The sequence below is a fragment of the Bombina bombina genome, chromosome 1 (assembly GCF_027579735.1).
Source record: "Bombina bombina isolate aBomBom1 chromosome 1, aBomBom1.pri, whole genome shotgun sequence".
NCBI classification, from domain to species: domain Eukaryota; kingdom Metazoa; phylum Chordata; class Amphibia; order Anura; family Bombinatoridae; genus Bombina; species Bombina bombina.
In genome coordinates, this window is record NC_069499.1 from 639,165,591 (window position 1) to 639,179,860 (window position 14,270).

Consider the following 14,270-nt stretch of genomic DNA (forward strand, 5'->3'; position numbering starts at 1 on the left):
GATTGGTCATCGCACAGCTAAAAGTAGTATGAGATGCGGGCGGAGGAACGCCACAACGTTAAAATATTTTACAAATAAAGTGTCTTAAAATTTCATAAAGTAAAGTGCCCCTGTTTTGAAGAATAATTGTATATACTTTTCAGTTAAATATGAAAGCTTACTATCACTTTAACGTCTACCCATGAGGTTATGGCCCAAAAATATACACATGCTGCAGGGAGGAAAATGAATAATGCTGTGCGGGGTTACTATTCTTGTGCTGTCCAGAGGTGCAATGCATGTTTCCCTCTGCACGCCCTGCAACATGTATAACTCATAAGAGCCCAGGAGAACGTGGCTTAGATGGAAACCCTAGAGTGAACTATCAAAGCTGTAGTTTATTTACTAAAGTACTAAATAAACCTGCATAGCCAGAGATAATAAGCCCTCCACTTTGAATATAAAGCTATTCACTTTGCCTAAATGCCAAAGTAGAGGCAAGAAAGGAAGCATTGAAAGCAGAAAGTTACTTGTTAATAAACTGTTCTAGGCCCTGCCGTCTCTCCTCTATGAAAGTTTCTTCAAAAATTCCTTCATCTCCTCTGAAGGGAAGTTGCCTTTTCAGGGCCTTTCCGGGTAACGGTGGCACCACAATCTGTAAAAGAAACAACATGTTAAATATCCTGTGATGGTTTGTTGGAGGAGCAGATATCAGTCCCTACACAAAGTGCCCACCTCACATTCAGTCTGGCTGATGAGTCAGTTTAGTTTATCACATAATCTATGAACTCAGCGATCCAAACATCAGCAGTTCTGTAAAGGAATCTCTCACCTTACTGTCTCTTTCCAATTCATTCTTTAACCACTCAAAATCACTGTATCTCCGTCTAACACATGAATCCTTTTGCTTGAAAATTGGCAGGTTAGTCTGCAAAAAGAAAGAAAAAAAAAAAAAGTTTCATTAAGTCTTTAAAGGGTATCTGTCATGTAAATGTTAAAATCTTTACAGCAGGAAATGTGCACACAATAAACAGGATGTATATACATTAATAAAAAAAAATCTTTAATATGCAAAAAAAAAAATTGTTTGAATTTGAAGTCATAAAAAAAAAAAAAAAAAAAAAAAAAAAACGAAGTGTGGAAAGCAAGTTATCCCACTCTTTTCTTTTAAAGGGACATTGTACAATAGATTTTTCTTTGCATAAATGTTTTGTAGATGATCCATTTATAAAGCCCATCTGGGAGTGTTTTTTATAAAAATGTACAGTTTTGCTTATTTTCTAAGAACGTTGTCCTGATTTTCTGACTCCTAACCAAGCACCACAGTGCCAGATGTATACACGCATTTACAGACTCCTGTTTATGTTATCTGTCTTTTCATATGCAGGGAAGGGGAGGGGGGGGATTCTACTATTTTTGTTTACCCAGACCCTTTCAGTGTGTGTCCCAGAATAACTCATCAACAGTGCTAAACTGGAAGCTTCTAAGTAAGTTTTTAAAAGGTTTTATACTGGATTTTTAGATCAGTATCTGAGAATATTCTTGTTTATAGTAGAGTCTATTACATGCAGCAAGAAAATTGGTGTATACTGTCCCTTTAATTAGATATTTTATTTTGTGTCCTGTTGTATACCAAACACTTCCACAAGATCTCACTGCAGTCTTTTAGTAGCCACCCACAACCTAAATGCAGTAAATTCTTTGCTAATAGGTATAGCCATAGTTACCAAATCAGTGTAGATCCATTCCTAGATAAATAAAACACATAAATACATGCACTTACCTACTAACATGGTAAACAAAAAATAAGTAATGGAGTAGTTTAAAAGGTATATAAAAACACACACACCAAAGATAATATTAAAGTGATAGTAAACTTTTAAAATCAGGTCCAGAATCTAAGGGGTATTTTAGGACGAGTTTAATTGACCACTCCTAATGAACATGCTCTGTAACTTACTTATGAATCTAGCCGTGCCATTCTAATACTTCACACTCCAGCTGCCCACTTTTTTTTCCCCTTTGGGAGCAAAAATTTTGACTGTTCTCCAAAATGGTGCTCTAGCTACAAAAAAATATTGTGTGATTGCCATATGGCTAGAGCGCTGATTGGAGAACAGTCAAAAAATCAAAACCGATAGTTCACCAAAAAATACATTTAAAAAATTGAGTTTTGAAGTGGTGACTGGAGCGCAGGGTTTTAGAATTATTCTTATTATTTATAAAGCACCAACAGATTACGCAGTGCTGCCCATGGGTATAAGGATACAGGTACAACGGAGAAACAATACAATAAGAGACAAAAATTTTATCAAGATGTGTGAATTTATTCATCAAAAATGTGTTTGTTATTAGTGTTTCCCTTGTCAGGAATTGGTTATATATTGTATCACATCGCCTATTAAAAAAGGGACACTGAACACAAATTTTTTTCTATCGTGATTCAGATAGAACATGCAATTTTAAGCAACTTTCTAATTTACTCCTATTATCAAATTATTTTCATTCTCTTGGTATCTTTATTTGAAATCAAGAATGTAAGTTTAGATGCCGACCCATTTTTGGTGAACACACTTTTTCTTGTTGATTGGTGGGTAAATTCACCTACCAATAAACAAGTGCTTTCCATGGTTCTGAACAAAAAAAATAGCTTAGATGCCTTCTTTTTCAAATTAAGAAAGCAAGAGAACGAAGAAAAATTGATAATAGGAGTAAATTAGAAAGTTGTTTAAAATTGCATGCTCTATCTGAATCACAAAAGAAAAAATTTGGGTTCAGTGTCCCTTTAAAAATGTAATCGTAAATGGCACCACAGTTAATGAGGGCTCAAAAATACCCTATGTTTAATATGTTCCTTTTTAGTTTGGGCCCATAATGTCCTTCTACAAGATTGTTATATAAATGCTATAAAAAAAGAAAATAGGAGGTTTATTATTTGGGACCCCAGGAGTGGTTTTCTACTGATTGTTGCTGTCTTCTGTAACTTATTTTTATAGTACTGCAGGGTCCAAAAAGTGGCCTTATATATTACTTGGAAGACATATAGATTAATTAGCAAGTATCCTGTTTATTATAATTTCTGGACATGTTATATAGATGTGTGTTGTCTATTTGTGTAACTTGTATGGATTTTTTTTTTTTTTTTAAATGGAACAAATTTATTGTTTTTTTTGTATGCCGTGAATCAAACCTCAAAAATATAATAAAAAATAAAAAAAAATTACAGACAAATACAGGGGGAATTGAGGGCCCTATTCCCGTGGGAACTTACAATATAGATGGGTAGGAGGATGGGAAACAGGTGGAGGGGACTGCAAAGGTGAGGAGAGAGATGAGGGCAACTGAGTGGGGTGATAAGTCGGGTGATAAGCTTTCCTGAACAAAAAGGTCTTTAGGAAACGTTTAAAGGAGGAGAGGTTAGAGGAAAGTCTGACAGCTTGAGGAAGTGCATTCCAGAGGGTCCTGTAGTCTAGTATGAGAGGTGATCTTATGGGGCGGGCTGGGACAGTGTGACTCCAAGGCAGCAGAGACAGTGATGCAGCCAACAGTGATGGAAAAATTAGAAACTGGGGAGTAGAGTTAGAGGGGAGGGGGATATTAGAAGTAGTTCCATCATGGACATGTTTATTTTAAGGTGGTGAGAGGCCATCCAGGAGGAAATGCCAGATAAGCAGTCACTGATGTGAGAATTGACAGAAGGAGAGAGTGCAGGGGAGGAAAGGTAGATCTGGGTATCATCAGCATAGAGGTGATAGTTGAAGCCATAGCTTTTGATAAGTTTACCTAGTAAAGAAGTGCAAATAGAGTAGAGGACACAGGACAGAGCCTTGAGGTACTCCAACAGACAGAGACAATAGAGAGAAGGAATCACCAGCAAAACAGAGAAGGATCTGTTAGAGAGATAAGAGTGAATCCAGGAGAGGGCAGTGTCACAGAGCCCAAGAGAGCTGAGAGTCCGTAGGAGAAGGGGATGGTCAACAGTGTCAAAGGCAGCAGAGAGGTCAAGTAAGATGTGTATAGAGTAGTAGCTTTTGTTTTTAGCAGAAAGGAGATAGTAACCTTGGTAAGGGCAGTCTCAGTTGAGTGCTGGGGATGGAAGCCAGATTGCAGGGTGTCGAGCAATGAGTTGGAGGACAGGAAGTGGGTTAGGCGATCGAAAACTAGTTTTTCAAGGATTTTTTAATCTAGCGGGAGCAGTGATATGGGGCGGTAGTTTGCAGAAGAGTTAGAGTCAAGGGAGGGTTTTTTGACCTTTGCATGTTTGAAGGAGGCAGGGAATGAGCCGGTAGAAAGGGATCGGTTGAATACGTGAGTAAGAGCCGTAGTGCGGGTGGGAGACAGAAGGTATTAGATGTGAAGGAATAGGGTCAAGTGGGCAGGTAGTGAGGTGTGAGGAAGACAATAGGGAAGTCACTTCACTCTCAGTAGTTGGGAGGAGGGTGCAGAGAGGGTGACTGGGAGCGAAGTTGGGAGATTACAGGCTTGTGTTGGGATGTTTCTTCGGATGGTAAGTGTTTTATTGAAAAAGTAGTCAGCCGGGTCTTGAGCACTAAATGCAGATAAGGAGGGTGGTGCAGGTGGGTAGAGGAGAGAGCTGAAAATGGAGAAGAGTCTTTTAGGGTTTGAGGAGTGAGTGGATAAGAAGAGAAGTAGGTTTGCTTAGCTAAGTGAATGGCAGAGGTGTAAGAGTAAAGAATGAACTTATAGTGCATGAAATCAGTTTCAGAGCGGGATTTCCTCCAGGCACGTTCAGCAGTGCGGGAGCATTTCTGTAGGTGGCGCGTTTGCTGGGAGTGCCAGGGCTGGAGCTGACGACGTGGGGCTTTGCGAAGTTGGGGCGGAGCGAGAGTGTCAAGTGCAGAGGAGAGAGTATTGTTATAGTGTGTTATAGCAAGGATATCGGGCAGGATATCGTGGAAGTGTGGGGGAGGTGTATTTGAATAAGGTTGGAGAGGGTCCACAATGTGCAGATTTCTACAGGTGCGGGGGCAAGTGGGAGAAGTAGATTTAGCCTGTATATTAAGATTAAAAGGTGAGCAGATGGTAGTCTGAGAAATGGAAATGGGCGACAGGCAACATCAGAGAGATGTGGGTAGGGAATATGGTGGATTGTGAGAGGCCGAAAGAGTTAGTGAGCGAGAGAAGTTTAAAGGCAGCAGGGGCAGAGAGTGTCAAGTGCAGAGGAGAGAGTATTGTTATAGTGTGTTATAGCAAGGATATTGGGCAGGATATCGTGGAGTGTGGGGGAGGTGTATTTGAATAAGGTTGGAGAGTTGGGGAGGGTCCACAATGTGCAGATTTCTACAGGTGTGGGGGCAAGTGGGAGAAGTAGGTTTAGCCTGTATATTAAGATTAAAAGGTGAGCAGATGGTGGTCTGAGAAATGGAAATGGGCGACAGGCAACATCAGAGAGATGTGGGTAGGGAATATGGTGGATTGTGAGAGGCCGAAAGAGTTAGTGAGCGAGAGAAGTTTAAAGGCAGCAGGGGCAGATGAATTGTCAATGGGGATGCTGAAGTCCCCCAGAATTAGAGTAGGTGTATTTGTAGAGAGAAAGCAAGGAAGCCAGGCAGAAAAGTTGTCAAGGAATTGGGAGGTTTGTCCAGGGGGCGATAGATGACTGCCACACAGAGAGAGGGGGAGAACAGGCGAATGCAGTAGCCTTCAAAGGAAAAAAAGGAGAGAGAGAGATGGAAATGGAGATAGTTACTGATAGGAGCAGGAGGGAGAGAGTAAGATGCCAACACCGCCACCATGTCTCTCACCTGGCCTAGGTGTGTGGCTAAATGTGTGAGAGCTGCAATAAAAGCAGTGTCAGAGGAAGATAGCCAGGTATTGCTAAAAGGTTGAAAACAAATAGGTTGTGAACAGTTGTAAGTTTGTTACAGACAGAGCGAGCATTCCAGAGAGCACAAGAAAAGAGAGGGGATAAGCGCTGTTTGTTAATGAAGATGAGATTGTTGGTATTGCGTGACCTAGAGTTTTTGCAGTGGAAGACTGAGCAAGAGTGTAAAAGTGTGTCGATTGCTGCAGGGCCAGGGTTAGGAGAGAAGTCACCAGCAGAATGGCACGGCTAGAAGTTACAGCACCATCTTCATTAGAAGTGATCAATTACAGTCCCTCTAAAATATTGCTTAGATTCCGGGCCTGATTTTAAAACATGTAAAGTTTAGCATCACTTTAAATGGTTCCATTGGTAAAGATACTTTGTTCTGAGCAGAATGTATATGATGAGGCACATCATAGTAGTAAGTAAACACTTCAGTAGAGCCCACAGCTGATATACATATAACATTTTATTTACTCCATTACAATACTTTGCACATAATGATTAGTTTCTAATGCTTTATTAAATTACTTGGTGAACTGCAAACAGCTGTGTCATACAAGTCTGTAGGTGATATTTTTGCATCTCATACCCTTGAAGTACAAAACTGCCCATTACTGCAGAATATATTGATTTATTTCTATATGATAGGCTTAGAATATTATGAGAGGAGATGAGGAGAAAACTAAAAAAACCTCAGATAGATATAGAAATATGTATTTAGGAATAGATAGAACATATTCTGCTATGTGAAGAACAATGGAATGTGAAATATTCATGTCATGTCAGGGTAGTGCACTTGATAAAATGTGATCTGGTTAGCACGACTTGTTGGGTGCCATTTCCCCCCCCCCCCCCTTTTCGTGTTTCATTGAAGTATATGGCTTTTTGTACGCATTGGGTTAGCACTTATGCAAAAACCTTTTAATTTCAACTTGTAATACATGCGCTTCCCGACACACACAAACAGCTTTCTTCTAGCGTAGTTAATCTAGCCCTTAGTGTAAAAATATTTATCTTCAGAAACCTTACAACAGCCAACATATCTAGTCACAATCATTTGTCAAAAGCAAAACATGGAGAAAACAAAGCCAGATAAATTTCCTGTTCCATGCACAATTTGTTGAGGCTTGCTTAAAGTCCCTCCCTAAAGTATTTATCAGACATTTATCCTGGTGGAGCAGCAAATATTGAATTCCTGTTTACAACACTTGCAGTTCCAGTCTTCCAGTCAAAGTCACTGCAAAAAAAAATAGAGAAAAAAACACACTACCAACAAAACTTTAAAATGTCCCATTCCAGATAGTTCCAAAGTTAAACGCTTTCAAAATGCAGAACTACAGGGGTTTACCATAAACAGCATTCAACATGGAATGCTAAAACAAACTTTTCAATCTACTTCTATTATCTAATTTCCCTAATTCCCTGCAACGCTAGTTGTTTACACCCCCAAAGGGGGTTGTGCAACTAGCTATGCTGAGTGGGTCAGCGTCAGTTTACACACCAGACCAGCAGTTCTCTGTGGCTCCTGGAAAGTACTTTAACTATGTTTTTGACTCGTTTCCAGGGGTAGACACATTTAGTTGCAGGATCGATAGTTATAAAATGACATGCGCTTATTTTTCCCTTCATGATAACGGGCCTTTAAACTATGGCTCCCCTACTGTGCAGGTATAAATAATAAAAACAATTAGGAGCCACAAGTAAAATTCTGGAAGCAATAGTTCCAATGCAGCAGTTCAGGGATGTGGAATTCTTATAGCCCGATGCCCGGGACATGCCGTTTTGTGTGCCGGACATGTGGTTTCTTATTACATTTAGTCCTTCTGCGGGCAAGCAGACAGCAGCAGGGCTAATGCTTTTTTTTTTTTCCTTTTTCATAGCACGCAGCCGTTTCAGTGCATGTCATGTCTTGGCTGTTACTATGAGAGGCTCAGCTTGGTCTCTGCTTTAGTACTGCCATACGTTTATGACAACTAATGCAGCAAATGATGCAGGCACATAGCAACATGGCATTTTTTTGTAATAAAATTATAAAGTTTGCCATGTCCCTGCATAGGTTACACACACACACGTAAAAAAATATTTTTTTTTTATTTAACCTCGCCTCCTAGCCTTTCAGTTTGCAAAGCTTACTCCTGAATTTAAGAAGTTAAAGGAACACTCTACTCCGGAATTGTATTGATTAAAAAGATAGATAATCCCTTTATTACCCATTCCCCAGATTTACATAACCAACACAGTTATATCATCTAGTCTAGTGTAACCAAGCATTTCAATGCATATAAATAGCCTCATGAGGTTGTCTCCGTTAAGTTTAGTTTTTTTTTTTTTTATAAAGTAAGCTACAATTCTCATTGGGAAATCTGTTTAATCTCACTACCTACTTGCATTTGTTGATTAAGTATTGTGAGGTCTGTCTCCTTATCAATAAAAACCTTATTTAAATAGTTTTGATTTAAATTATTTTGCAAATCAGGACAAGTAGATTGTCACGAGGGACAAGTAGATTGGGCTCCCGCTTTAGTCCCTTGGACAAGTTGTTTTTGTTAAATTTCCACACCCCTACAGTTGCTTGCAATAAAAGTGCAAGGCCTGAGCTTACACAGTATAGTAAAGTACACTTGGTGTTCAACTTTATTTCATACTAATATGTAAAAATGTACTCTTGGTTATACTCATAATAAGGTGCAGGTTTGAGTTGAAGAGAAGACATGTACAAGTAGCCACATTCCAAACAACTTCTTCTAGGATTAATACTTTTGGTAGAAGCTAAACATTTAAAAAAAAAAAAAATCTTAGTTAAAAGGGACAGTCTAGTATAAATTAAACTTTCATTATTCAGATAAGACTTGTAATTTTAATCAACTTTCCAATTTACTTTTATAATCAAATTTGCTTTTTTTCTCTTGGTATTCTTAGTTTAAACTAAACATAGGTAGGCTCATATGCTAATTTCTAAGCCTTTGAGGGCTGCCTCTTATCACATGCTTTTAAAATCTCTTTTCAACACAGACTAAAAGTACACGTGGGCTATATAGATAACACTGTGTTCAGGCACAGGGGGTTATTTAAGAGTTAGCACAAAACAATGCTAAATGGAAGACAATAGATAATAAAACAGTCCCAGTCATGTGATTAGGGGGCTGGAAGAAGGTTCCTAGATACAAGGTAATCATAGAGGTAAAAAAGTATATTAATATAACTGTGTTGGTTATGCAAAACTGGGGAATGGGTAATAAAGGGATTATCTATCTTTTAAAACAATAACAATTCTATGGTAGACTGTCCCTTTAATTGAGACTAAATGTGTTAGATTGAAAACAATAGAGAGATAGCATCATATTAGTATGGGTTGCTTTGGAAGGAGACTTCCATTCTATAATGTGCTGAGCAGTGTAAGTACAATTGACAGAGATACTGTTGCGACAGACATTTAAGTAGAGATCAACCCCTTGAGTGCTAACCTTGAGGGAGATCTGGGGGCATCTGAGGACACGCGCAATGACAGGATGACAACTTTATTAAAAAAAAACTTTACAATACAAACTATAGGGAAAGGGGGAATGCTGCTTAGACGCCTGTATCTCAGGCATCTAAGCAGCTACAGACCCCCAAGACCCACCGTTGGAAAGGTAATCGCCTAACCTTTCCAATGGTGTAAGTCTTGGGGATCTGAGAAAAAAAAAATACAAAAGTTAAAAAAAATAAAATTTTCAAAAAATAAATGTCAAAAAACCCTTAAAGTGAATGTCAAGTTTTCAAATCCTGAAGCCTCCTAACACTAGTTTAGCACTTCGCTATTCCAACCGCTAACTTTTTAAAATAAATAAATAAACAATTTGTATAATAGTTTAAAAAACAACTTATCTCCGGTTTGAGATTGAACTCCTCCCATCCGGCACTTCCTTGAAAGCGCGCACCCGTGGAGCTCTTACTATGCGCCCTTACTATATGCATGCGTTCCAAACTGATGTATGCTTTTAACGCATGCGCATATTGTGTACAACAAACCCGAAGTATGTGTTTCCGACGTTTCCAGGGCAACAGGCAGCTGCAGCTTTGTGCTGACGTCACCAGAATTCCTCAACATGACAGCGCTGCCATGCTCAAAATGACAGCGCTGCCATGTCTGCAGACGAGATCTCCTTATCTGACAGGGAGCCCTACACCGGGGAGCGCTGGGCTCCGGTTGGTGCAGTGGCTGAAGATGCCGAGGAGCAGGCCTCAAACCTGGCAGATGTGCTGAAGGGTGAAGTCGGTGGTAGGTCTGTTGGTCTGCTAGCGGTGACCGGGGAGATGGCGGAGAAGCTGAGAAAGCTGGAGGAAGAGCAGGACCTGCTCAACTCGTCGCTGCTGGCCCTAACATCTCACTTCGCTCAGGTACAGTTCTCGGGCGGAGGGCAGCGAGAAAGAGTCTGCTGGCTGAGCTGGAGGATTTTGCATTCAAGGGTAGCCCTCTTCTGTATATCCCCCATAACAGGCAGCCTACTGTGTTAAATCCCCCGGCAGGCAGAGCTGAAAGTATACTCTATGAGACACGCATGCTCTATCGATTCAACATAGACTATGTTGTATCGATAGAGCATGCGTGTCTCGTGGACACGCATTGCTTCCGAAAAGGAGATTCCCATGTAACGCATGCGCAGAAGAAGTGCATGACGTTGTAAAAAAGGGGCTGGACGCCACAGGGTGGGAAACACTATTGGAAATCCTTGATGTCAATCAACCACAAAAAAAGGAACTAAATGGCGGGTGGAGGAAGCGCGATTGAAAAAACAATAGTATAAGGTATTTTTCAACTTACAATTTTAAGACCTGCTAAAACGATGAATGAAAGTCCCCCTAAATTGTTTTGATTAAACATATGGCGTAAACAGGTATGGTTGAGTTGACATTCACTTTAAATCACCTTAGCACTCAAGGGATAGGAAACTCCAAAATTTTCTCACATGATTTGGATAGAACATACAATTTTAAACAACGTTCAAATTTACCTTGTTCTCTTGTTATCCTTTGCTGAAGGAACATCATTGCACTACTGGAAGCAAGGTGGACATATCTAGTCAGCCAATCACAAAAGACAAATGTGTGCAGGCACCAATTAGCAGCAGTTTCCACTAGTGTATGATATGTGTGTATTATTTTTCAACAAGAGATACCAAGAGAATAAAGCACATTTGAAAATAGAAATTAATTTAAGCATGTCCTAAAATGACATGCTCTATCAGAATCATGCAAGTTTAATTTTGACTTTCCTATCCCTTTAAGTGTGTTACAAAGTATAAATAAGACTAATTTAACGGACCAGTGCAAGTTTTTTCTCCATATTTACCACTGCCCTCACGCAACCAATTGAGTGAGAGCAGGGCTTGTTAAAGGGCCATTATACACTCATTTTTTCTTTGCATAAATGTTTTGTAGATAATCTATTTATATAGCCCATAAAGTTTTTTTTTTTAAATTAATGTATAGTTTTGCTTATTTTTAAATAACATTGCTCTGATTTTCAGACTCCTAACCAAGCCCCAAAGTTTTATGTGAATACGCTCGACTACCTTCTCCAGCTTGCTCCTGTTTGTGTAAAGGGTCTTTTCATATGCAAAAGAAGGGGGAGGGGGGAGGGTCTTATTTGCCACTTGCAGTGGGCTTTCCAGCTACCTTTTCAACAGAGCCAAACTGACAGCTTCTAAGTAAGTTTTTAAACAGTTTTATACTGGATTTTTATATCAGTATCTGTGCATCTTATTCTTTATAGTAGTGTCTATTACATGCAGTTATATGAAAATGAGTGTATATTGTCCCTTTAAAGGGACAGTATACTGTAAAATAGTTTTTCCCTTAATGTGTTTACAATTGCTTTTTTTACCAACTGCAGAGTAAAAAACGTATGAAAATTAGCTTTTTAAAAGGACATTATACACTCATTTTTTCTTTGCATAAATGTTTTGTAGATGATCTATTTATATAGCCCATAAAGATTTATTTTAAAATAAATGTATAGTTTTGCTTATTTTTAAATAACATTGCTCTGATTTTCAGACTCCTAACCAAGCCCCAAAGTTTTATATGAATACGGCCAGCTACCTTCTCCAGCTTGCGCCTGTTTGTGTAAAGGGTCTTTTCATATGCAAAAGAAGGGGGAGGGGGGAGTGTCTTATTTGCCACTCGCAGTGGGCTTTCCAGCTACCTTTTCAACAGAGCCAAACTGACAGCTTCTAAGTAAGTTTTTAAACAGTTTTATACTGGATTTTTATATCAGTATCTGTGCATCTTATTCTTTATACTAGTGTCTATTACATGCAGTTATATGAAAATGAGTGTATACTGTCCCTTTAAGGTTCATTTGTGTATATTAAAGCTTTTATTTTGTGTTTTGAAGCAACAACCTAATAAAATGGGTTGAGCTTGTAGGTATAATGAGATCTCATTACTTCTATCACATTGTGTACATATACCTGCTTCTTTATCTTATATCTGTCCATAAAACAATCACCAGTACTTGGAGAGAACAATGGAAAATCAAAATTGTATTACCTTATCTCTGCTATATCCCAATAGGAGTTTAATCTCTTCTGCTGGTTGTGTTTACACAGCTTATCTATAGCTTGGACCTGCGGCCACAAACTTTCAGAATAGGTGGGGATACCACATGCTAAATCAACTATTTCACATGCCAATATAAGGGTAAAGGAGCTACCTGTAAACAATTTAATACACTCCAGCCGGTTAAGTGGATCATTGGGAACAAATTAAAATTTGAGTAAACTGTCCCTTTAATTCCCCTACAGTCAAAATGAGTCCAGGGTGATTTTCATCTACCAACTCAAAGATGGAGGAGAGGGAATATGAAGCAGTGATTTAAACTGCTGCTTCATAAATATAACTTGCAGGTTCAAATGAGCAAGCAAATATGATAAACCCAGCCTTTAGTCTCAGTCTCTCTTTGACATCCACATAGAGAGAATCAATGACTGTGTGGGGGGGAAATGACCTGGATATTTGCAGAAAACCCAGCCTAACAGTTAGACAGTCAAAATGAATTGGTGATTGAACTTTGCTTTAGACTCACTGTAGTCCTCACATGCCCTGTAGATCTCAGCCTATGGAAGTTTTCAGCCTGTTTTTTACTCACCTGTCTCAAAGGCCTCATTAAGTTTGCCACTTTTTATAAACATTTATTTCTGCATTATTTGCATGATGAAGGCACAGTGTAAGCACTAATCATGCTTTATATTATTAAATGGAAATTTAATTTTTAAAGCAATTGCTAAAATACATGAGTATTTTATTAAAACAGTAACTATGTGGGTATCACCTCTCAGATTTGAGCATCTTATTCCACTGACATGTCTTTCTAAGAAATACACAAAGGAGGTAAACATCAAAATGTACATATTTTACTTGCTGAACATGTAGATTAATGGAAATACTCATGATACACACACATTTACATCAGATTATTATAACAATGGGATCACAAATTACATTTTTAAGGTGACAGGTTCAGAATTCATTCATTGTAGAACTCATGCTGATTAACATATAGAACGGTATCCAGCAGAAAAAGGGACAAATATAGCAAGGAAATCCAAGCATCTCTGTACCATTAATGCATATAACCCCTAAAGAGAAATAAATCATACATTAGTCAGGCCTTCTGCCTTATTTCTACTAATAAAGTGTATATTTCTAGGTATATATGTCACACAACGTGAAAGCGACAGCCGCACACATGAGACATAGGCTATAGACAGTGCAGCACTCACCCTCATGCGGACCTCATACAAGGTATAGCGGTTCCTTCCCACTCCTACGGTCTGCGGATTGAAGATATCGATCTCTAAGAAGTTACTAGGAGGCCCATATGCATCCGTTAGGTCCTGAGGCTTAGAGTTAAGCCGACGGGTATCCGCCACAGTGGCGTCCGACATACTGACCGGAAACCAAAACCGACAGGCGACGGAAACACAACTGGACCGACACACCCGGCCCGGAACACAAACAGCGCATGCGTACTATACAATCGTATGCATAATCCAGGTTTCTGGGCACCATCGCTTCATTGCGCATGTGTACTAGAGTTCTAGTATGATGTATTCGGGTTACAGGTGATGCTATTAATGCGGTTGCGCACGCGTTACCTACTACATGACTAAAACGAATATGTAGCCTAAATGTTAAGAAGCGCGTGCGTGATATATTTCTTCCACAATCCGTGTACCACGCACAATAACAAACACGGTGTTATTGCAAGAACATAACGATGTAATAAATATAATGCTCTAATGCAAATTTAGAACATTTGATAAGTGCACGGGTGATGATTGGTTGCTATAACTCCTAACAAGTGGTTAAACACATAGTTAAAGGAGCATTATAGTATAAAATTGACAAGTTATTCGTTAGACCATTCAATTTTATCACTAGTGACCGAGGATGTATTTACCCCCACAAAGGGGTT

At 39.0% G+C, this 14,270-nt stretch overlaps 1 protein-coding gene across 1 annotated transcript in view; it reads right to left on the reverse strand.

Moving 5' to 3' along the window:
• The window catches only part of SNX12 (sorting nexin 12), a 38,254-nt gene extending 24,429 nt beyond the window's left edge, over nt 1-13,825 (reverse strand). Inside the window, exons 1-3 of the mRNA XM_053699082.1 lie at nt 13,576-13,825; nt 812-907; nt 510-634 (exon numbers count right to left, since the gene is read on the reverse strand). Of these exons, the coding sequence (XP_053555057.1) occupies nt 510-634; nt 812-907; nt 13,576-13,740 (386 nt within the window). The 5' untranslated portion in view covers nt 13,741-13,825. The remainder of the gene's footprint in view (nt 1-509; nt 635-811; nt 908-13,575) is intronic.
• Nucleotides 13,826-14,270: the final 445 nt, after the last annotated feature.